We start from the raw sequence: 23,007 nt of genomic DNA on the forward strand, positions 1-23,007 counted from the left end.
TTTTTTTTTTTTTGTTCTTTATTTTTTCCTATTCTAAAGCTTGGTTTAAAGGGCATACCTGGCTTCCCAGTATTTGCTTGGTGGTGCCAAAAGCAGGGCAGAGACGTGCTGTGTGTTCCTTGGAGTGAGCTCAGTGTTGTGTAGGCATCACATCTCTTGCTAATCTGGGGTGAACTGCCACAAAAAGCAGAGGTTCAGTGGTCACCTGAGCAAAGCCACACTCTCAGAGCAGAGCTGCTGGATCCAGGTGCATGGTAGGGGCAAATAGGTGATGTTTTCCCAAGTTCCCAATCATCTTGATCCACCCCAATATGACCTGGAGCTTGTAGGTACTGGTCCAGTTCCTCCTGGCTCATGAAGCCAAAGCCACTCCAGTGGAGCATTTCTTGGAAATTCTCCTTTGTGCCCATGATTGCTTTCCTGGGTGCAGAGTGAATTTTTGTTTTCACTTTAACTGGAATGGGGAAAGATGTCGTTTTAAAAACTTTATATGATGGGTGCCCAAAGGCTTTCCAGATGTGCTGCTCGCTGTGTTCAGAGCTCCTTGCCTGAATCAAACCATTTCCATCTGGCCTGGTGGTTTATTGCAACCCTACCCATCTGAGAGGCTTTCTTGCCTGGAACTCTTGCACAGAGGAACACGCTGGCTGGAAATAATTTGGGGATGCAAATATCTCTGGCTGTTTGGCTTGGCAGTATCTGCTGAGCRTGGAAGGGGCTGTGTGTGGAGCAGCCATGCTCCAGCAGCTGCTTTCTGTGGCTGTGGGGGCCGGCCCAGGAGGCAGGAGGGGGCTGCTCATGTTACTGAGCATTCATGATTTTCCTTGCTCGCCTCTATGGCTTCAGCTGGCTCYGCGTTTGTGACCGGGAGGGGAGGAAAAGCTGACCCATGTGTTGTTCCCGCTTCTGGCATGCCAAAAATCTGCTTTTATACGAGCGTGTTCGTAATGAGCTGTGCCAGGAAACACATGGCTTGCTGGAGACATGAATGGGAGGTCTGTATGGGGCCCTGTGCTCGCTGAGAGCCTCGCAGGGACAAAGAGCAGATGCTGGCRTGCATCGCTGGCTCTGTGTCCTGTGGATGAGGAGCAGAAGATGGGATGGAGGTACAAAGTGTTTGGATGCTCCAGCTGTGGCAGAGAGGATGGGACAGGAGGCCRGGTGAGTGGTTTTACTGCCTGCTGCTCTTTGTGACATCCCTGGTGTGGAGGGGGCTGACTTGCTGCTCTGCAGRTGGGGCTGTTTGAGGTGAAGGAAGGAAGGCACTGCCTCCAGCAGAGTGCTGCTAACAGCTTAGGATGGGGATTGTGGATGGAGATGAGAGAGGACAGGAGAGATGTGTGAAGCCCTTTGGGGCCTCGGTGTCATGTGGGGCTGTGCAAGCTTTACCTGGCTGAAGRAAGAAAGAGCTGTCAGGGGAGAGCTGCAGTCCTGAGCATCCACAGCCTCAGTGTCCGAGCATTGCTGCCTTGCAGGACGTGCTGSCAAGGCTGTGTGAGCTGAGCAGTGCACACCCAGCATGTGAGAAGTTAAACCTGCCTGCAGGCACTGCAGCCTTGCTCTGACAGAGGGCTCACCTTGTCCTCTGGACCAGCAAGCTCAGGATGCTCTAGCTCAGTGATTTCATTGCCCAGCCTCTGGAAGCAGGCCAGGGCTTGAACTCAGAGTCTGCTGCTCTTTGATCCAAGAGTGACTAAAAGCAAAGCTTAAGAGCTGGAGCCATTCCCGAGGATTTGGCAGCTGAAGGAATTGCTGCCTGTGGACGGTGATGTTAGAGTTGCTCCTAAAGACAAGACCTGTTTGATAATGCTTTCTGGGAGTGTGTTATTGAAACCTGTGAGAGGCCAGGACCCCAAGCTCTGACACCATCCCTGCYGTGCCTTTTGTGGCCTTGGGATGGAGCACAGCTCATGGCTTTTTCTGCAAATGTGCCCTTGGTTGCCTTTGACACCAAACTTCTGCTGTGGCCCAATGTTTTTCTCAGAGAACACGGTGATAAATCAGTTCTGTGTTTGGGACAAGGGACCCAAGTGTGAGCTTCTCAGTCTCTTCTGCTCTTTTCCTTCAGGGGCTGTCTTTCTTGTGGCCCTTAGCTCTGTCCCTGGGCTTGCAGGGAGCCAAGTCATCCTCCAAGCTGTGCTTCTGGTTTGTTGGTTTTGCTTGGGGCTGCTGAGGAATGCAGGGGCAGTTTCAAAGCGATGCTCTGCCTCTGTCTGCCTTGCCTTGTCACAGGTTTTTGAGCTGGGAGCGAGTGTGGTACTGTGATATGAGTGAGTGCATTAGCTCATCCAAATCCTCCTTGTCCTAAGTGATTCCAAGGAGGATTAGCCTGTATTGCTGCTGGATGAATTGCAGAGGTTTTGTTGCTTCAGTGCTCTGAGCAATGGAGGGGCAGAGGCATAAAGGACACTGGATATGGTGGGATGGATATGGGGAATGGATTCCTAAGGGTAAAAAGCTGCCACTGTCACCTTGCTTTGCTGAGGTTTAACTGTCTGGCACACCCAGAGTTGGTAGCTTGGTTAAAAGTGTTGGAAGGGTCTCCTAATCCCAATCTTCCAGTCTGAGTCCAAAGTGCTGCAGCCTGGGGATGGATTTAGGCTGCTCCTGTGTTCTCCTCAGGTTGGTGGTGGGGACAGGGGCATTTCTGGCCAGGACACCTTTCTCCCTGCCAGCTGTATCCCTGGCCTCCTTTCCAGTGGAAAATGCATTGTGTGGCTGCTGCAAGGAGCCCAGGGCCTTCCCCGAGTGAGCTGCTCTGGTTCTTGGGTGCTGCAAAGGGTCCTGCAGGTTTGGGGAGCCAGTGTGGGCAGAATTCCCATTCCAGCACTGTGTGCTGCAGCAGTGCCTTCCCAGGGAACACAGCATCTGTGCCAGCTATTAACGAAAACAGAGAGGGAGCAAATGTTCAGCAGTGAGTTCCCAAGCTCTCTGCCTCACCAGGTGCTGAGCTGGTGGTGTAAATACACTCAGGTCTGTGGTGCAGCCCTGGGAAAAGCTAGCACTGCTCTGGAGCTGGGACAGCTGTGAGCTCCTTGCTCTGGAGTGCCAGTGTGAGGTCCATTGTGCTTTGAGAGGCCAGGCAGATGCTGGCCTGCCGTGTCCTCGGCCAGAACAGCTGGCTGGGCCAGTTTTTGCAGCTGGATGCTTCCATTGCATCCTGGTGCTTCTGGGTCTTTATTTGTTTTCTGTTCCCCTCTGGCTGGCAGGGGACAAGTAGAGGAGGATGGTTCCCATTTGGAGAGGAAGGATGGATGGATGGATGGATGGATGCAGTTTGGGTGCTCTGGGCTTTGCTGTCCTGGGCACTGGAGATGAATTTCAGCTCCTCTCAACTGCTGTTCCAGGTGCAGAGCATTAGAGGAGTTGGCTTGCACATCTGGCTGAGCTGACCCGGGGTGAATTCTGCTGAAGTGCTCCTGGAAGCARGTCTGCAGAACAATGCTCCTGGGGCCTGGCTGGAGAGCGGGGCTGGGCTGCAAACTGCAGAAGCACCACAGTGCTGGGCTTGCTTTCCAAACCAGGAAACCTTATACTTGCACAAATCCCTCTCCCAAACCCCATTCYCATGCTTTCAGTTCTGTGTTTGGTTGCGAGCAGCTTTGGGATTACTCATATCCTGTGGTGTCTCTGGGGTTGGTAAACTCTTAGGTACGAAGTGAATTGGATCCTTTCCTCTTTCCTTTCTGTCTTTAGTGCAGARCTCTTAGTTCAGAGGAGCTGGTGCCCAGGAGCTGCGCATGCTGGGTGTGGGTTGATGGCAGCGTGGATCTCCCACAGGGCTGGGGATGTGGAGYATTGCCCTCTGCTCCCAGCTGCCTTGCCTGCTGCTTCCCCAGCGTGGCTGGAGGTGACAGGGGTGCCTGTGGACTCAGCAGGAATCCGAGGCTGTGCAGCAGCTGAAGGCTTTGTGGTTGGAGCCGCATTCCCAAGCGATGTCGTTAGGGAAGGAGACCATGATTTTGGGATTGTTTCAAGATGGGGGCGGCCTGGCCTGTCAGGCAGGGCAGAGGATGTGCTGACTGGTCTCCCCAGCTTGCCCAGATGGTGTTGGGCTACTGGAGAGTCCCAGRTGAGCCTGTGGGACCAGCACTGAGGTGTGAAAGCAAGGGATGGARACCCAGCTCAACACTGATGTGTCTCACCCTTCTATCTTGGAGAATGGTCCCAAAAACATTCCCAGTCTGTGCTGAGTCTGCTGCCACATCACTGAATTAATGCTGTGGCTGTCTTGGAGGGGATTGACTCCCATGGGCTGTATCTCCTTTACCAGAGGTGTGGAGATCCCATAGGATTGAAAACTTACCCTGCTGAGCTTCAGACAACAGTGACTGACTTCATAGGGTTGCTCGCAAGTCCTGGATATGGCTGTGTCAATTTTATGTAGTTTTTATTTATTTTTATCTGAGATTCTCTGCATGTGCTCAGGTTGGAGGCTGACARTGGCTGAGTCCTGGGGACATCCCAAGACAAAAAAGTGAATTGAGATGCACTCGTTAGAAATTAGGGCTGGAAATGCAGATGGTGTCACTGTTTTTCCTGGGAAGCTGCTATTTACCTCCTCAAATAAATGAGTTTTGAGCAGGGGATGCTGCTGCCTGAAGGATGCTGTGCTCCCACACTCAGATCTTTGCCATAAGGAGGATCTCAGAGCCAGGATGTGACCTGAGCCTGCTCTTCTCTCCATCCTGGTGCATCCTAACAGGGCATGTCCCCTCCCTGCAGATTATTTGCTTTGTGGTGTGTGGGAATGGCACCCGGAGGACCYGTAGGTACAACTTTAACTTCCCTACACAATCCACTTAACCTTTATCTATGATCTCTTTTGCATTTCAATTAACTCAATTAATTTCAATTTGTGTAGCGCACCACTGGGTGTTTTCAAGTGTGCTGCATTTCAGAGATGTTTATCTGCTCTGGCCGAAGGTTTCCTGAAAAGGTTTCTGTAGCCACAGTTGAGATGGTTTTGGGCCAGAAATACGTGTGGAGGGGTTTGGTTTTTTTTTTTTGTGCAGCTGTTACAGCCAAGTGCAGCACTCCCCATCCCCTGGGGATGGATTGAAGTCCTGTGAGAAGCTGTGTCCAGCTCTGGGCTTCTGATGTCTCCCACCCCAAAACTGTCTGGACCACATCAAGCTGCTGCTGGTCTTTCCTTGCAGCCCAAACCTGATATGGGGTTGTGACAATGGTTTCCAGCATGGCCAGTTCCTCAGTGGCAGGCAACCACTTTCCAAAGCTGTTCCTCTTGCARTGGTGGCTGCTTTCACCACGTTCTTGCTCATCTTCATTGTAAGATGCTCGAAATCTGCTATGCTTGGCCCATTTCCCTTCAGACCATGGTGCTGGGAACAGAGTCCAAGAGCCATGGTCATGTGCTGAATTGCCCTTTGTCTACTTTTCCAGCTGGTAACTGGAGCAGAGTGCCTGCAGGGCTGTGCACGGGCAGCAGCTGGATTTGGGAACGTGTGAGCGTGGTCCCACAACAGCCGTGCCAGGAAACCCTGGCTGCWCTGTCCCCAGGGCTCTGAGCTCTTSGGTGGGCATTAATGTGTCTAGGAGGGCTCTTTGGGGTTTTTATCACTGTGGAGAGATGCTTCCAGCCCTCCAGGTTGCTATCAGGCCCCGAGGACTATTGCAGTTTGTTGTTTCTGCTTCTAGAGTCACCAGTGCAGGTTTGTGGTGTCCCTGTTGCATCCTCTTGTGCTGTGTTCCAGCAGCTGCTGTGTTTATTCACACCGACCATCCTGGGTAATTCTGGGGATGTGGAGGTGAGAGAGGGACATAATCCCGAGGAGAGGGACTTTGAGGAAAACCTAGAGGCAGTCTATAGGTATTTCTGATCGGGGTGATCTTGGTAGTAGGCTGAAATTTAGGATGCATCTCAAAAAAGCAGYTGAACTCCTCAGGGAGCTGCTTGCTCTCTGGTGTTTTGGTGACTGACTTCCTGTACCACAAAACACTCTCTGTTCAGGCTGGAAGGGTGACACTCAATAGTGGGGTAATGGGAATTCCATCTTAACACCCCTGACCCCCAAGGAGGGCTCTCCTTGTCTGTGGCAAGCTCAGGCACCCCTGTCCCAGAGATTGCTGGTGACAGGCTTAAAGCAGCTGTGCTGCCATCTGCACACCGATCTGTTGAAACTCCAGATTAATTTTGACAGATGTGCTTTGGGATCTRTTTCTCCTGGCACAGCTTTGACTGTCTGGAGACCCTGGAGAGCTCCATAACCGTGCCCTCCCTGCTCTGTGTTGCAGCCGTGGGGACTCAGGCGAGCATCCTTTTCACCAAAGAGCCGTACTCGCAGGACGCCCTGCACGGCCGCGGCGCCATCCTCCGCTGCGAGGTGAAGGAGCCGGCTGACGTGGAGTTCCAGTGGCTGCACAACGGGCTGCCCGTCCAGGACACGGAGCAGCGCTTCAAGGAAGGCAGCAACCTCCAGTTTGCTGCCGTGGACCGGCACCGCGACGCCGGGGTCTTCCAGTGCCTGGCCAGGAATGTGCTCACCGGGGAGGAGGCGCGCACTGCCAACGCCTCTTTCAACATCAAGTGTGAGTGGGGGGTGAAGGCAGCCCGGTGCTGGAAAGGCTCTCTTGGAGGGGCCTGAGGATGGAAATGGTTTTTCCAGGCTGTCTCTAATGCTGGTGTGGGTCAGATAGATCGGACAGCTTGGCTTGCTCATGAAAGATTCCTCTCCATCATGCCCTGTATACCTCTTGTGTCCCCAAGGCTGTCGGGGATGCTTTCTCCTGCTCCCTTTGCCATTTGTGTGTGTGAAACTGGGATGTTACTGCAGCAAATGTGTCCTGTGCGCTGCAGGTCCTTTCAGAACTCACCTGGTCCCTCAGGGAGCAGCTGCACAAGGCAAAGTGGGACCTTAGCAGTGTGGGTGTCTCTTTACTCCGAGTTGGCCTGAGGGCGTGTGTGTCTCTAAGCACGTTTGTGCTCTCACTGCCTGCTCTGGTTAACTTTGAGCCCCCAAAAACCAGCGCCACCTGGGCTCTGTGGGTTYGGAGAGCCAGCTGTGGTTGGTGTCCTTTGATCCCACAGGGATTGAGACGGGCAGCGTGGTGCTGAAGCAGCCGGCCAGCGTAGCCGAGATCCAGCCCTCCTCCACAGTGGTGCTGCGGTGTCACATCGATGGCCACCCACGGTAAGGATTGCCTCCTGAGGAGCGGACCCTGCCAGGGGCCCCTGCACCTTGGCCGTGTGGTCTTTCTCTCTCTCTCTATCCCCCTYCCTCTCCCCCCYKCCCCGCCACCTTTTTCTTTCTCCTCCCTGTCCCGCAAGAGCTCAGTAGAGGGAAGGGAAGGCGAAAGGCAGGATTGAGCGCCGTGGGAGAAGGCAATCGGCTTCCCCCGAGCCGCGTAGCGCGGAGCACAGTAAGGATGGGCTGGCGCAGCCCCGCTCGCTGTGTGCCGCACTCACTCACTCACTCACTCTCCGTGGCTTCCACTCGTGTCCTGCATGTCTCATGGCTTCGTGTGTGTGTGGGGCCGAGAGCCAGGGCGAGGGGCCATCTCTGGGCTGTCTGCTCCGCACACCCGCCCTCGGGGGGCCCTGCCAGCGCCGTGCCCCGTGTCACCCGCGTGTCCCCCGCCTTGCAGCCCCACGTGGCAGTGGTTTCGGGATGGCAGTGCCCTCCCGGACGGGCGCAGCGCCTACGCCGTGAGCAACAAGGAGCGGACGCTGACCCTGCAGAGCGCCAGCCCYGATGACAACGGGCTCTACTACTGCTGTGCCCGCAGCGCTGTCGGCTTCGTCTGCAGCCACAACAACTTCACCCTCAACGTCATTGGTAAGGGGGAAAGGGGAAAAGAAAAAAGAGGGAAAAAGGAAAAAAGGGGGAAAAAGGGGAAAAGGAGAAAAGGGGAAGATGAAAGAAGGGGAAGGGGAAAAGGGAAAAAGGAAAAAAGAAAAGGGGGAAAAAGGAAAAAAGGGGACAAAGGAAAAAAGAAAATGGGGAAAAGGGAAAAAGGAAAAAAGAAAAGGGGGAAAAAAGGGACAAAGGAAAAAAGAAAATGGGAAAAAGGAAAAAAGGGGAAAAAGGGAAAAAGGAAAAAAGAAAAGGGGAAAAAGAAAAAAAAGGGGACAAAGGAAAAAAGAAAATGGGAAAAAGGAAAAAAAGGGGAAAAAGGGAAAAAGGAAAATGGAAAAGGAGAAACGGGAAAGAAGGGAAAAAAGAAAAGGGGGAAAAGGGGGGGAAATGAAATAAGGAAAAAAAGGGGAAAATAAAAGAAGGGGGAAAAGGGGAATAAAGGAAAAGGGGGAAAGGGAAAAAAGAAAAAGAAGGTGAACAAAGGAAAAGGAAAAAAAGGGGAAAAAGGAAAAAAAAAAGAAAAAAAGAGTTGTGACCCAGCTACTTTACTGCCCTGCTCACAGCCTCCCCTCTGCTCCAGGGGAAGTGTCAGGTTAGTGTGACCTTCCTCTGTGCAAAGCCCTAGCCAGGGACAGATCTGAAAAATCCTGGCCTGGGTGGAACCCGACCATATCTGCCGGTGTTAATTTGCCCCTGTGTGTTTCTGGAGCAGGTTTATGCTTTTTTTCTCTCATAATGGAGCACCAGGTTTGGGTCCTGGAGGCTGTAGGTGCTGCTGGTTTTGCTGATATCATTGCCATGTGGGTAGATGGYGTATTGGCCTTTGGAGGCAAGACCCAAGGAGGGCAGGAACTGTTGACTTTAGAGAGTTATTTGGAATTGGACAAGGAAATTTGCTGTCCAGTGACAGCTTTGGTYTGATTGCTAGGAGCCAGGGTGCTCAGGGCCTTGCTGGGGGCTGAAGGAATTTCCCCAGAGCAGCTCCCACATGCAGTCCTGGGCTCTGAGTCTGTAATTCCAGCTGTGCTGACACATCTGCCTCCTTCAGGTTCACGGGGTGCACCCAGCTCTTCTTTGAGCTTTCCCCAGAGCGCTGGTGTGGGAACACCACAGTCCCCGCTGTTCCTCTCACCCCTCTGTGGTTTCTGTCGTTGCAGATGAGAGCTTTCCTCAGGCAGTGATCGTCCCACAGGACCTCATCGTGACCAAGAACGAAGAGGCCATGTTTGACTGCCAGTTTGCAGCCGTGCCCCCTCCCACGCAGGAATGGCTCTTCGAGGACAACCCCGTCACCAACAGATCCAAGTAATAGGGACCCCAGTGACGTGGGCAGGGCTGGGAGGAGAGGGGCTGTGTCACAGGAGTGGAAGAGAGAGGTCAAACCCTGTCTGTGCAGCGTTGGAGTGGCCGTGGGGATTGGTGTCACAGCCTGGCTGGCGTGGGTTTAGCAGGGACTTGGTCAGAATAGGACTCGGGGAGCAGGGTGTACTCACATGAATCTGTGGGGTGCCAGTTCTAGGTGCCCAGGTATGATGGCCCCACATTTAGGGACATCTCTCAGCCCCAGATATGGTGATTTTATGCAGCCCAGGAAGCTCAAGCTCCAAGCTTGACACACCCACTGGGATGTGTCCCAGTGCCAGATGCCAACTCGTGGTCCCCAGCCCTGGGAAGGCCTCCCAGCCTCAAAATCCATGCAGCAGTCACTGGGCCCGTGGCTCTCTTGCACTTCCCCGACAAGTGTAGGGTGATCCCCAGAGCTGGCAGTGTTTCTGAGCCCCGGACAGCCTGAGCTGAGCAGGGACTGCAATCCCGGAGCTGGGATGTGTCTCCAGCACACTCTGGAAGGCGAGCAGTGCCACTGGGTGCTGGCAGCCCCCGGGCGCCACCTTGTGTCCCCTGGCCCTTGTCCTGGCTCTGTGTGCTCTCAGAGCTGGCTCGTGCTTGGTGGTGCGTTTTTTTGGTGGGAGCCAGCTCTTCACCAAGAAAAATACTTCCRTGAGATCATTTCCTCCATGAAGAACGCGTCCCACGTTTTTTGTGTGCCGGGAAGTTTTGGCTCGGCACCCTTTTGGTTCCACGGGCTCGTGCAGGATATTACAGTGCTGTAGCTCTGGCTCACATCCTGCAGAGGTGGCCACTGAGCCCTCACTCTCCCCACTTGCCCAGGACCACCGTGTTTGCCAACGGCTCCCTGCTGATCACCCAGGTGAGGGCTCGCAGCACCGGCGTCTACAAGTGCGTTGGCCGTGGGCAGAGGGGGAAGCCTCTGGTGCTGAAGGCAACTCTGCGGCTGGCAGGTGAGCTCCTGGGGCTGCTGGCAGGGTGGGCAGCGTTCCTGTGTCACTCTGGAGCTGGGAAATGGTTCATCCTTGCTGCTTCCCATGTGAATGGTGGTGCTGGTGGATTGGCCACGTGCTGCTGTCCTGCTTGAGCCCTGCTGTCTCTTGCTCCTCTCAGAGATCGAAGACATGGCGCCCTTCTCCCCGAARGTGTTGACAGCAAACCAGGGCCACCGTGTGTCCTGCACTGCCCCACAGGGCGTGCCCACGCCCCAGGTGTGGTGGGAGAGAAACCAGGAGCGAGTCCCCGCTGCTGGCAGGGTGTACCAAGAGGCAGAGCAGCTCATTTTCACCAGCATCACTGAGATGGATGCAGGGATCTACACGTGCCATGCCGCCAACAAGGCTGGAGAGAAGAAGCAGGAGCTGAGCATCACTGTGGCCAGTAGGCAACTTTCTGAAAAGGGTGGGAGGGGAAGAGGGGCTGGATAGGGGGTTAGGGTGAGCTGGGTAGCGTGGCTCATCCCCTCTCCATGGCTGGCTGCACATTCTCTGTGTGTTTGTGCTGGTGCTGGGCAGAGGGGTGGCGACTGGCCCCGTGTAACCCCTTGCCTTCGTGCCCAGCGGTGCCCAAGTGGGTGGAGATGCCCAAGGACAGCCAGCTGGAGGAGAGCAAGCCAGGCTACCTGCACTGCCTCAGCAAAGCCTCCCTGAAGCCCACCGTCACCTGGTACCGCAATGGTGTCTCCATCTCTGAGGTGAGGCCACAAGGAAGGCCCCTGTCCCTCACAGGCACTCCTGCTGGTCACCTGCTCTGCTGCTGCTGTCCCTCACCTCGTTCCTAGGCCCAGCATCCCTGTCAGCCCCACTTTGGCCATATTCCTGGCACTTTCTCCATCCCACTGATGTCTGGGCGCACAGTTGGCTGTGTCCTGCCGCTGTGAGCGTGGCACGTGGAGCGCCAGCAGTGCCACAAGTGAGAGCTGGTGACAGTGTCATTTGTGCCCCCTCCGGGCAGGACTCTCGGTTCGAGATCTCGGAGAACGGGACKCTGCGCATCAACAACGTGGAGGTGTACGACGGCACCATGTACAAGTGCGTGAGCAGCACCCCGGCCGGCAGCATCGAGGGATACGCGCGGGTGCACGTGCTGGGTACGCCGGCAGCGCCCCAYGCCCTTCCCTGTGGGTGCAGGGGGTGCCCCCATCTCCAGGCTCTCCCGTGCCCGGGGGGAGCCTGAATGTCGCCTCTGTGTGTTGTGTTGCAGAGAAGCTGAAGTTCACCCCGCCGCCGCAGCCGCTGCAGTGCATGGAGTTCGATAAGGAGGTGACGGTGTCCTGCTCAGCCACAGGCCGGGAGAAGCCCACCATCCAGTGGACAAAGACAGGTCAGGGGGGTTTGGTTGGGATTCCTCTGACCTGGGAMCACCTCCAGCAGCAGCGTGGCCCTTCCTGCGTGACTGCTGCATCCCTTGTGTCCTGCAGACGGGAGCAGCCTGCCGTCCCACGTCAGCCACAACGCTGGCATCCTGTCCTTCCACAAGGTGAGCAGGAGCGACTCGGGGAACTACACCTGCATCGCCTCCAACAGGCCCCAGGGTGAGATCCGTGCCACTGTGCAGCTCGTGGTAGCAGGTGAGGGCTCTGTGACAGCCAGGGAGGGCACGTGCCACCATCGTGGGAGCTCGGCGCTGTTCCCAGGAGGTGACAGCGTCCCTGTCGGCCTCTCTGCCTGCAGTTTATGTCACCTTCAAGCTGGAGCCRGAGCCCACCACGGTGTACCAGGGCCACACGGCCATGTTCCAGTGCCAGGCAGAGGGAGACCCCGTCCCGCACATCCAGTGGAAAGGGAAGGACAAGATTCTGGATCCCGGCAAGCTCCTGCCCAGGTACACAGCCTCCATTCCAARCTGAAATGTGGCACAGCGGGACGGTCCCCAAGCCTGCCCAGCACGAGGTGCCAACGGTGCAATCCTGGGTTCCCAGCCTGGGCACATAATTGACTCCACGTGCCAGGAGCTGGATTCTYCTGGCCCCAGGATTATCCTTCTTGCCAAGCTGTGATTGGGCTGCAGTCCTTTGTTCTTCAGCGTTGCACAGCCTGAGATGGGAGCTGGTGGCAGTGGGGACACGGGGCTGAGGCACCCTGGGGAAATGGGGCTGAGCGTGCCCCACGCCTGCCTGTGCCCTGTGGTGTCTGCAAAGAGCTCTGTGTGTGTGGTTGGCAGGATTCAGATCATGCCCAATGGCTCCTTGGTGATTTACGACGTCACCCCCGAGGACTCGGGGAAGTACACCTGCATCGCTGGCAACAGCTGCAATATCAAGCACCGCGAGGCCTTYCTGTACGTTGTAGGTAAGGAAAGTGCCTGGTGTCAGGATGTGAATTCTTGGAATCCCTGGCAATTCCAGGCTCTGCTTCTGGCCCCAGCTGCAGCCCTGCTGGAATTGCAACACAGGGTGCTGTGGGATGTGCCCAGCGTGCTCTGGCTGGGTGAGGAAGTGGCCACAACAGTGGGTGAGGGGTTGGGGATTTTCACACTCCTCCAACACACTCCTGAGCGGGATTTGGGAAGTCTCTCCTCACCATGTGCTGGATGCTCTCTGCCCCACAGACAAGCCAGTAGCAGAAGAGGATGAGGGGCCTGGCAGCCACACACCCTACAAGATGATCCAGACCATTGGGCTGTCYGTGGGGGCGGCTGTTGCCTACATCATCATCGTGCTGGGGCTGATGTTCTACTGCAAGAAACGGAGGAAAGCCAAGAGGCTGAAGAAGCACCCAGAGGGCGAGGAGCCTGAAATGGAGTGTCTGAACGGTGAGGCCGGTACGCCTGAGGGTGGGGGCTTCACTGCTGGCCCCCTTTTCCTGTGCTGGAGGGGCTGAGGGCTCCCAGGGAATGATTCCTAACCTGTGGTCTCTTGCTCTTGTGTTTGGCTGGTGGCAGAGAGCTGCTGCCAGGTGAGAAATGGGTGAGTTTATGTGAAACCTGAATCCCAGCCTCACATCATGGCCATGTCTGTCTGCTGAGTTATGTGTCAGTCCTGCATCCCAGTACCTGCACATGGGATCACATGTATCAGGGGARGGAATGATCCCTTTTGCCCTGTAATGAAATTGCAGTACTCTGCTGACCTCTCCAAATCAGAGTTCAGCAGCTCCTGGTGCTGGACAGAATATGTTTCACTGAGCTCACTCTGTTATCTCCAGTGAGGATTTGTAAGTGGTGGGGTGCAGTTGAGTTTGCTTTCCTTAATTCCCTGGATCTCCCCAAAAATGCAGATGTTCCCTCTCCCCGTTCTCCAGCGCACAGCCGTGTCCTAATCACGTGTGAACTGCTGCGAGGGCCTGGTAAAACAAAACTGCTGGGTTTGCCTTCTGGTTTTCCCCTTGCTCTGACACTTTGAATGGATCCAAACCTCCAGGCTGTGGGGAMCCTCCTGGGAGCAGGGATGCAAGAGCATCTCTGCAGCTTTGTGCTCTGCATCTGTCACCGTGAGCTCTTTCTGTGGAAGAATCACAGGCAGTTCACCTGAGCCAGCAGGCTCTGGCCAGCATCTTCTTCCTGGGAAAGAATTTCTTTCAATCTTTTTTGAGGTGGTCTCAGATTTTTATCTTGGCCTGTCTTTATTACAGTTTTTTTTCCTGCTGGACTTTGCCTCTTCTTATTCCCTTCATCTGGAACCAGATTAGCTACCAGGTGCATCCTCGCTCTTACAAGCAGACCCAGCTGCCCAGATGTTTGTACTCCTTTTTGGTGCATCCACAGTTTATCTGGAGAAGTGGTTTGTGTTTGCTGTCAGCTCARGTGGAATCATTCCATTCACTGGTTCTTCAAAGACCTGGCTCTTCGTTTCTTTTTGATGTGGTCCCTCATTAGCTGGGTGACCCAAAGTTTCCCAGCACCTCTCTCAGTCCCTACAAGTACTCCCTGGCTGACTTGTCCACCACCCCCAGAACCCAGACATATTTAACCTCTCCCTGGACTCGCAGTGGTTCTTTCCTACGGATTTCCTATGGATCAGTGCACTCCTGACCATTCAGTGACCTTCCAAGCTCATGTCCTTGCTGTGCCACATCCTCTACAACAAGTGCTTGCTCTCAGCATCCCTGCCTGATTGTGCTGCTTAAATTTTTTGGTGAATACAGACATTTAGGGAGGCTGATGGCTGTGGGGACTGATTTCTGTGCTGGTGTCTCCAGAGCAGCRTGGCTGTGTCTCTTTTCTCCAGGAGATGCTCAGGTGTTGCAGGCAGGTGAGCAAAGCAGGCAGCCTCTGCACGTGGTTCCCCTCTGGATGCATCAGTGAAGCTTCCTGTCCCTTTTTCACCAGCTGCCTTGTCCRAGTTCTGTGAAACATGGGAATGTCTGTTCTCAGAAGTGTCTCTTGCTGCTGCCTGCTGGTGCTGTCTCTCAGTGGCAGCACGCTCGCTCTGCAGCCTTCAGGATTTTTTTGGCACAGTTGCAGTGGTCGTCTTGTGTTATCCTCTTGGCTTCGAGCTGGTAGTCTTGAGACACGATTAGTCATGAGTGCAGACAGCACAGGGTCAAACAGTGCTGCTGATAATGAGTGTAAAAACAGGGAGAGAGTAGRGAGCATCCAGCTTGGATTTATAGGRTAARTGGTGTTTTTTYGCTTTTGTCTTCTGCAAACCTTACTCCACCACGTGAGAGCAGACAGCTGTCAGCAGCTATGGCTTTTAAGTCAGCATATTTCAGTGTTCCCAGCTCTAGTCCTGCCTGTGACAAAGCCGTGGTCCCTGTCATGGTGGCCAGACCTGCTCAGGATGTGCTGGTACCTGTCTGGCACACGTGCACTGTAAACAGGCCTGTGCACACACTGCAATACAATAACCTGTGATGGAAACTACAGGCACTGGGATTCCTGGTGGAGTTACCTCATTGGGTTGGGTTCAGTCTTAATTTCATGATTTCCTTTTGCATGGCTGTTTGCCTGCATGTTCCAGGAGCAGCTGGGATGGAGCATGCACAGTAGGACAGAGCGATGCTGCAGTGTGTGTGTGTGACCCTAGCTCAGGGTTGTGCCCTGCTTTAAATGCCAACTCCTGCCTTCATCCTTTGGAAAGTCACTTCCTAGTAACCAGGTCTGATCCAAGCAGTAAAAGCATTCAGAATCCAGGTTTGCTTTCTGTGCAGTCACTCCCCTGGAAGCTGCCTGTAAAATGCAGGCTTTTCTACTTTCTCAAGGCCGTCATGTTTTGTCCTGTTCTCCAGCTTCTGTTTGTRCTAGAGAAATTTCTAGCAAAGTTCCTGTGCAGAAAACTTTGCTAGGGTTTGCAAGGACAGTGCTTCCTAGCAGTGCTTTAACCCAGCAGTTAACATCCACGCTGGTCTAGTCTTACAAGTTGAACATTTCCAAGGAATTAAGCATTGCTGGCTTGCTGGGAAGTGAGTAAGGAGCAGGGACATCAGACTGCAGCAGCTGGTGCCAGACAGACTTGAGAAGCTCTCAGGCATCAAGGGACTGTGGTTCCAGTGAGCAGTGTCCACTGTGCTCCACCTTCCCCACCCATCCCATCTCCTGCTGCTGTCCTGTGGAGTTTTCTCAATGACGGTTTGGATGCAGCCTCTGCTTTGGGAAGACTGGGATGGACAAGGCCAGATGGGGCTGGCTGCCTCTGGGACCGAAGCCATTGCTCAGCATCTGATTTCAGGGGTGGCTGCAGGGCTGCCAGAGATGGGGCAAAAACTGAGGCCAGGCCATTCAGCTGCACATGGAGCTGAGTGTTTGGGGTGTCAGAGCCCAGGAGGGGCTGAGCCCCAGCACAGCTTCCACAGTGTGGCCTGGCAGGATGCTGGAACTGTCTGTGCTTCCCTCCCAGGCGGTGCTTTGCTGCAGAATGGGCAGATGACCGCAGAGATCCAGGAGGAAGTGGCCTTGACCAATCTGGGCAGCAGCTCCGGGGCCAGCAAGCGCCACAGCGCCGCCGACAAGATGCACTTCCCGCGTTCCAACCTGCAGACAATCACAACCCTGGGTATGCTGGGCCATCCTGGCTTTGACCCCACCCCAGCAGGACAACTGTGAATGAAATCCCAGCGTGTCCCAGGGGTGTGCTGGGGTGCAGAGAAAACCCCTGCAGCTCCTGCACTGTCAACATTCACACTGTCCTAATGCATGCCTATTCCTGTGTGCTTCTCCGTGCTTCCAGGCAGGGGAGAATTTGGTGAAGTGTTCCTGGCCAAGGCCAAAGGGGCAGAGGATGGCGAGGGTGAAGCGCTGGTGCTGGTGAAGAGYCTGCAGACCAGGGACGAGCAGCTGCAGCTGGATTTCCGGCGCGAGGCGGAGATGTTTGGCAAGCTGAACCACGCCAACGTGGTGCGGCTGCTGGGGCTGTGCCGCGAGGCTGAGCCACACTACATGGTCCTGGAGTACGTGGACCTGGTAAGGGCCCTGCCAGCAGGGGACAGGGATGTGACAGCGGTGGGCAGGGGGCTGAGAGTGTGACAATGGGCTGGCAGCGCAGGGYGGTCAAGGTACAGGGGGACCAGGCTGAGCTTACTGCTGCTCCCAGCCTCTGGAGGAGTCTCAAGGGAGATGGGAGTCAGTCTCCTGGAAGTGGCTTTGTCCTCTATATTCTCCGATTTCTCCAGGTTTTTTGGAGAAAAAAACCTCCAGGTTTTTTTCTGAGTCCTGGACTCAGCTATGTAAGCTGTGGGACTCCATGKTGCAGAATGGCTGTGAGGAGTCTGGAGCTGGTAGGAGAGAAATCCATTTGTGGCATGAAAAATCTGGAGACTTGAGGCCTGCTTGCCCTGATCTTGGCTAGCTGAGTCCCAGGAGCAAGATATTGGCTTGCCCTACAAGGCAGGGGCCAGGAGATGAGGATCTGTGTGTCTGCCTCGACCAGTGACACTTGGCAGGTGACTCTGAATCRCTGTCTGTCTCCCAGGGGGACCTGAAGCAGTTCCTGAGAATCTCCAAGAGCAAGGAYGAGTCTCTGAAGCCACAGCCGCTCACCACCAAGCACAAGGTGACCGTGCAGCTTTGGGAGCTGTGTGGGGCTGGGGATCCTCAGGAGGGCAGCCAGTGCTGACATCTCTCTGGGGTCAGGTGTCTCTCTGCACACAGGTGGCCCTGGGCATGGAGCACCTCTCCAACGGCCGCTTCGTGCACCGCGACTTGGCGGCCAGGAACTGCCTGGTCAGCGCCCAGAGACAGGTCAAGGTGTCGTCCCTGAGCCTCAGCAAGGACGTGTACAACAGGTCAGGGAGGGTGGCAGGGGGTGGGAGGGGATGGAGAGGCGCTGATCTCACTGCCTGTCTGTCCTGCCCGCAGCGAGTACTACCATTTCCGCCAGGCCTGGATCCCGCTGCGCTGGATGCCCCCCGAGGCTGTGCTGGAAGATGAGTTCTCCACCAAGTCRGATGTGTGGTCCTTTGGGGTGCTCATGTGGGAGGTGTTCACGCAYGGGGAGATGCCCTACACTCCGTTGGCCGACGATGAGGTCCTAGCAGGTACGTGGAGCACCTTGTGTTTGCTGTCCCTGGAATTGCAGCCTTTGTGTGACGGTGCTGGTCCCGACCTGTGTGGGGAACTGCTGCTCTCCTTGCACCCCACAGAGAGGATCACAGCCCTCCCCAATGGCCCTGTGGACTTTTCTCTCACGCCAGGTCTGCAGTCTGGGAAGACGAAGCTCCCGCACCCCGAGGGCTGCCCTTCCCGCCTGGCCAAGCTGATGCAGCGCTGCTGGGCCCCCAGCCCGAAGGACCGGCCCTCCTTCAGCGAGCTGGCCACCACCCTTGGGGACAGCCCAGCCGACAGCAAAGCCTGAGCGCCCCAGCCCTGCTGGTGAAGGATGTGGCGGGGTGGACGGGGGTCTGTCCGTGCCCGGGGAGCCCCCGGCGCCCCCGCAGCCCCTCGCCGAGCCCGACCCCGATGCGCCAGCGAGCGGCTCGGCATCAGCAGCTGCTGGACTCAAAGCACAAGCCAGTGTACCCCAGCCCCACCCCCTCCCCAGTGGGTCCCAAAAGACAGCCCTTGCTGCCTCCTGCCCCCTCCTACCACCAGGCTGCTGGTGTGRACGGAGCGCGGCTCCCCCTCCCACGGCGTCCATCTCTGCCGGCCTGGCCCGGCCCTCTCTCCGTCCGTCTGTGCTAGGCATGCCTGCCTTCCCCTTGCCCCTGGGGACAGGCCAGCCAACAGGAGCACAAAGTGCCTGGCATATGAAGGAGCTTACTACCTTTCCCAGTTACCCTGTGCCTTTTTTTGTACTTACGACTCTGGGCAGAGCCCCCCGTCTCCCTCTTCCAGAGCGCTGACTCCTCCCTACCATAGTATTTCTGTTACTGGAATGCAGCCTAGAGTGGGTTAGTTTGTTTGCTTGAGTGGAGGGTACTGCAGCCAAGAAGGGTTGGGTTTTGTTGGGTTTTTATGTGCTGCTCTCAATAAAGAAGGCGCTTTTTTTTTTGGTTTTTTTTTTGGTCTTTGTAAAACACTGCTGTCAGATAGCGGTTTTCCTCCACATGGCTCCTGGGAAGGGCTGGGGGCCGGTTCCTCRGGCATCTGTCTGCTGTTTAACCCCTCTGCCCCCTTCTCAGGTGAACTGAGATGCTGTTCCCACTTTTGTGTGCCCAGAGGGAGCACTCAGCCTCAGCATTTACTGTCTCTCTGGGCAGCTTTGGGTTGCTCTCCAAGAGGGACTTGTCTCAAGAGAAAATGTCCCTGTCAGACTCCATAATAACAACCACTCATGGCTGATGGTTGTAATTGGGTTTGTGCACCCACCTCTTTGGGTGTCAGGAGAAATCCTTCCCCTGGAGGGTAATAAAGCTCTGAGTCCCATAGAAGCTGTGACATCTCCATCATCATCATCATCATCAGAGATGCTCAGTGCTGGACCAGTCCTGAACTACTGAGTGTGCTTGGTTCTGCTTTAGTTAGGGATGGACCAGAAATGTCCAGATCCCCTTCCCACCTCTGCTCCCCAAAGAGGCTGTGGAGATGYTGGAGGGGTAAAAAAGTTAATTCTTGAAAGATGTCAGCTGGCTCTGAGCTCAGATTTGGTCCAGGCTTGGAAAATGGGTACAAGTGAGTTTGCTGGCAGTTGCTCCGTGAGTTAGCCAAAGGATTTGTCCCTTTTCCAGCACTTACGTCTCACCTGGGAGCTGTGAACTCTCCTCRCTTCAAGGTCTCTAGGCAAGCTCAGCTGTGGCAGTGGCTGGGTGTCAGCCCCTCTCCAGAGGGGGGATATCTCTTGATATCCTTTTGTTCCACTTCTCCCATCCATTCCATTCCCTGTGTGCTGTCCTTCCTTTCAGGCAGGAATGCTGYGCTCTGTGGGCTGATTCCTGCAGCTGAGCCACTTGTGGTGGTGTTGCCAAGCAGAATCTCAGTGATGCCATGGCTRGAGACCAGAGATGCCAAGGATTTTGGGGGTAAAATCCTTGTTCTGCCAGCTCTGTGCATACAGCATCTTGCATGTATGGAGGGTATGGCCTGGCTGCAGTGAGCAGCACCAGGATTTGGGTGCTCTGCTTTATCCCAACACATCCTGGAGATCCCAATGCCTGTTTTCCGTGCAGTCAAGACCTGGTGACCACAGGGCAGTGCCCAAATGGAGAGTCACCAAAGCTGGAGCAAGCTCCAGACCCAGAGAGTGCAGAAAGAGCAGCCCATGCTGTTAAATGGGAGTTGGGGTTGTGTATTTTTGGGAGTGATGTCACGAGAAAGTTCTGTATCCTTGGGGATGGGACAGATGTTGGTCAAAGTAATTGGAAACAGCGAGCTGAGGAAATACAGTCCCAATTAAATGTGRTGGAGCAGAGCAGGGAATCAGAGCCTCAGCAGGAGAATGAGAGGACTTGGGCAGCTGACAGAGATGGGATTGAATTGCCTCCAAGTGAAGCCCAGAGTGAAGGAGCACTTCCAGAAGACAATGTGTGGTATCCATGGCCAGAAAGAGCAAAGCAAAGGTCCACCTAGTGACCCACCAGCTGTGGCCAAAACAGAACATTTACGGAACAGGGCAAGAGAACAGCAAGCAGATGTGTGTTAGTCCCAATCACCAACTCTCTAAAGTATAAAGACSTCCAAACCAGGCATTTCCAAAATGTTTTCTGAAAACATTGATGCTTTCTCTTGCCATAAAGTTACTGGAATTCCCCCTGCAGCTCTGCATCCTTTGAGCACCTCTGCTCCCTGAGTGCACAGATCTGCTGTGCAGCCTGAGGAAGGGATTTTTGCTTTGCTCCAATTTCCTCTGCAGCTGTGTCAGGCATTGGGGTGGAAACTAATGGGCCTTAATTGTCCTAAGCAGCCTCCCCTGGGACTTCCCCACACTCTTGAGCTGCATTTAAGCTCAAACCTGTGCTTGCAGGTTTGGTTGGTTTGTAGGTGTTCCTGTTGTAGCCTTGCCTCTAACTCTGTCATGTAGCCTTATTATCCAGGCGTGATTTTGGAACTATCCAAGTGGATTCTGGATTTTGTCCATGGCTTGCTCTGATACCAACACCTGTCTCAGGTAAAGTGGGTTTTTACCTGCTCATGAGGCCGTGGGGTCACCCCTCAGGGTGCAGCCCCACTTAAGAAAGGCCATAACCTAGTTTTACACGTGCAGAAGTACCTCTATTCTAGTTATTACTGCTTGTAAAAGAGACCTGGCTGCTTAAAAAAAAAAAAAAAAAAAAAAAAAAACACAAAAAAAAAACCAACAACAACCGAAAAACCAGCAGAAAAAAACAGCTGGAGTATCAATAGTAGGAAGACAGGAACAGGACAGAAACTGTAGCTGAAATATGGATGAAGAGCTGGGAAAGTATGAAGAAAGGCTTGTTGCAATGGCCTAGAGGAGGATTGGAAAGGGGATTTGAAGGGATGGGGCAGCTGGCAGCAGGATCCATGCTCCATTGAGCTGCCAGACAGCTTTGGAGGGAACTTTGGGGGCAGAGTGTCAAGTGTTGTGCCCTAAATGTGTAAAAACAGGGCTAGAATGGGAATTCTCTGATGTGGRGGTTGTAAATGAGAACAGCCCCGAAGATGAAATAAGAGGCTGAAAAGCTGCTTTAAGCTGCTTTCAGTTGTCGGTGGCTGCTGGTTTGGTTAAGGAAGGGCCTGCTGGTGGCTTGGGGACAGGACAGGTGWGGATCTGAGTGCCTTGGGGAGACACTGGCATCCCAGGGGCAGGCTGGAACACCTTGGAAAGCATCCCTGGGATGAAGCAGGGGGGAAGGAAAGGATTGCAGCAGAGGGGATGAGTGAGCCCAGCTCTCACCTCTTGCCCGTGTAGTCACTCTTGCAGCTCGGGGAGCAAAAAGGCCTCCACGTGGCCTTATTTTTGGAAGGCTCAGGGAAGAGGAGGAAGGGAGYGTGGAGGTGTCCTGTGAGCAAGAGAAAATCAAATCCTGGTTCCTCCAGGCACGCAGAGGGTCTCACTGACCCTTTCCCAGCCCGGCAGGATGCGGTGAGGCCTCGGTCTCACCTGTGCCAGGTGTAGTTTGTGCYCAGCTTGAAGGGAGGGTGGCCAGGGCATGTGATGGGAGGCATGTGAGCTCCGGCAGCCCTGCTGGGAGCTAAAAATGGCATGTGTGCTCACTGGAGGAGCATGGCTGGCGGGAGGAGGGGGAGGCGGTGGTGGCAGCGAGGGGGTGTTTGGGTTTGCTGTTACTCCCCTGCTCTGTAGGAGGTTGGCCCTGGGCTGTGGGGGACAGCTGTGAGGGCTGATGGCGAGCGTGTGTGTCCTCTGAGCGATGAGGCAGATATGGAAAGGGCTTGTGCGAGCTGCAGAACGCTCCACAGGGTGCCCAGGAGACAAAAGGGGTCTGGGGCAGGGCTGCYGCTGTCTGAGGTGARGTCTTGCTCCGGGTTGGAGTTCCCGTGTGTAGGACGGGGTGTGGGAGAGCCCTTTTCTCAACTAAGGATTCTGTGTCCTCACAGCTTCGAGCTCTGSGGCTGTGCTGTCCCTGCAGCACCTTTGTTGCCCCATGTGCACAATTGTCCTGACTCTGGGCTGTCCATCTGCTGTGGAAATCCCGGGTCATACCTGCACAGAGGATGTGACCTGTGCSGAGAGCTTGGAACCCTCTGAGGTTGGTGTGAGGAGGGCTCTGTGCTGGCCTGACCAGCCACTTCCCATCTGTCCAGGAACTGAGTCCCACCCGTGGCTGGCCATGGAACCAAACCCTCTGCGGGTGTGAAGGTACCTGCGGCCCGTCCTATTAAATGGGAACTCTTTTTTTTTCTTCTGGGCAGTGACCAGCCCGTGCTGATCAGCCTGTGCCAAAACAGACACGCGTGTTTTGGACATATCTGCTCAGTCCTGTGCCCCGCACACCCCCGAGCACCCACGTGGCCGCCAGACCCTCTCGGTGCCTCTGCAGCCACCAGAGACAATCGGACGGCACGCTGTCCCTTGCAGGCTGTGACAACAGCCGGTGCCATCGCTGCGAGTCCGGCGGGCGGCGCGGAGCCCCTCCCGGCCGCGTCCTGAGGATGGCGAGGCACGGAATCTTYGAGCCACGTGGTGCGTCCCCTACGAGGACCCGCGTGGCTGGAGCTGGCGGTGGGCAGGAGGCCCGAGGGCAGGGCGGGCTGCGGGGCTATCCCAGCCCTCATTGCCAGCCCCCGGTTCCCCGCAGCCCCCGGGCTGTGCGTGTTTAACCCTGGCCGGCCGCGCTGTCCCTTTAAGAGCCGCCGTGCGTGTTTCAACCCGGGCGTGACGCGAGCGCGGTCCGACCGTATGCAAATCAAACGCCAAGCGGCGGCCAATGAGCGCCGGCGCTCGGCGGCCGCCGGCCAATGGGATAGCKGCTCCCGACGGGGCGCCGTCTCGCCCCATATAAGGAGCGCCTTCGCCATAAAAGGCAACATTGTATCGCTTTATATGGGGGCGGCGCGGCGCGGCGGGGGCGGCGGCGGAGCGGGGCCGTGAGCGCGGAGCGCGGCGGGG

At 55.3% G+C, this 23,007-nt stretch overlaps 1 protein-coding gene across 2 annotated transcripts in view; it reads left to right on the forward strand.

Moving 5' to 3' along the window:
• Positions 1–18,535, forward strand: part of PTK7 (protein tyrosine kinase 7 (inactive)) — a 30,744-nt gene extending 12,209 nt beyond the window's left edge. Inside the window, exons 2-20 of one of the 2 annotated variants that reach the window (XM_057386844.1) lie at positions 6,256–6,549; positions 7,049–7,151; positions 7,606–7,796; positions 8,975–9,122; positions 9,987–10,117; positions 10,278–10,544; positions 10,724–10,857; positions 11,118–11,253; positions 11,367–11,486; positions 11,584–11,733; positions 11,837–11,987; positions 12,327–12,454; positions 12,714–12,926; positions 15,943–16,098; positions 16,273–16,505; positions 17,014–17,094; positions 17,175–17,326; positions 17,400–17,578; positions 17,735–18,535. In XM_057386844.1, the coding sequence (XP_057242827.1) occupies positions 6,256–6,549; positions 7,049–7,151; positions 7,606–7,796; positions 8,975–9,122; positions 9,987–10,117; positions 10,278–10,544; positions 10,724–10,857; positions 11,118–11,253; positions 11,367–11,486; positions 11,584–11,733; positions 11,837–11,987; positions 12,327–12,454; positions 12,714–12,926; positions 15,943–16,098; positions 16,273–16,505; positions 17,014–17,094; positions 17,175–17,326; positions 17,400–17,578; positions 17,735–17,895 (3,128 nt within the window). In that variant the 3' untranslated portion in view covers positions 17,896–18,535. The remainder of the gene's footprint in view (positions 1–6,255; positions 6,550–7,048; positions 7,152–7,605; positions 7,797–8,974; positions 9,123–9,986; positions 10,118–10,277; positions 10,545–10,723; positions 10,858–11,117; positions 11,254–11,366; positions 11,487–11,583; positions 11,734–11,836; positions 11,988–12,326; positions 12,455–12,713; positions 12,927–15,942; positions 16,099–16,272; positions 16,506–17,013; positions 17,095–17,174; positions 17,327–17,399; positions 17,579–17,734) is intronic. The other variant, XM_057386845.1, reaches the window with a different exon arrangement.
• Positions 18,536–23,007: the final 4,472 nt, after the last annotated feature.

This window comes from Malurus melanocephalus, unplaced genomic scaffold (genome assembly GCF_030028575.1).
Source record: "Malurus melanocephalus ecotype Western Australia unplaced genomic scaffold, MMel_1.1 scaffold_1075, whole genome shotgun sequence".
Taxonomy (NCBI): domain Eukaryota; kingdom Metazoa; phylum Chordata; class Aves; order Passeriformes; family Maluridae; genus Malurus; species Malurus melanocephalus.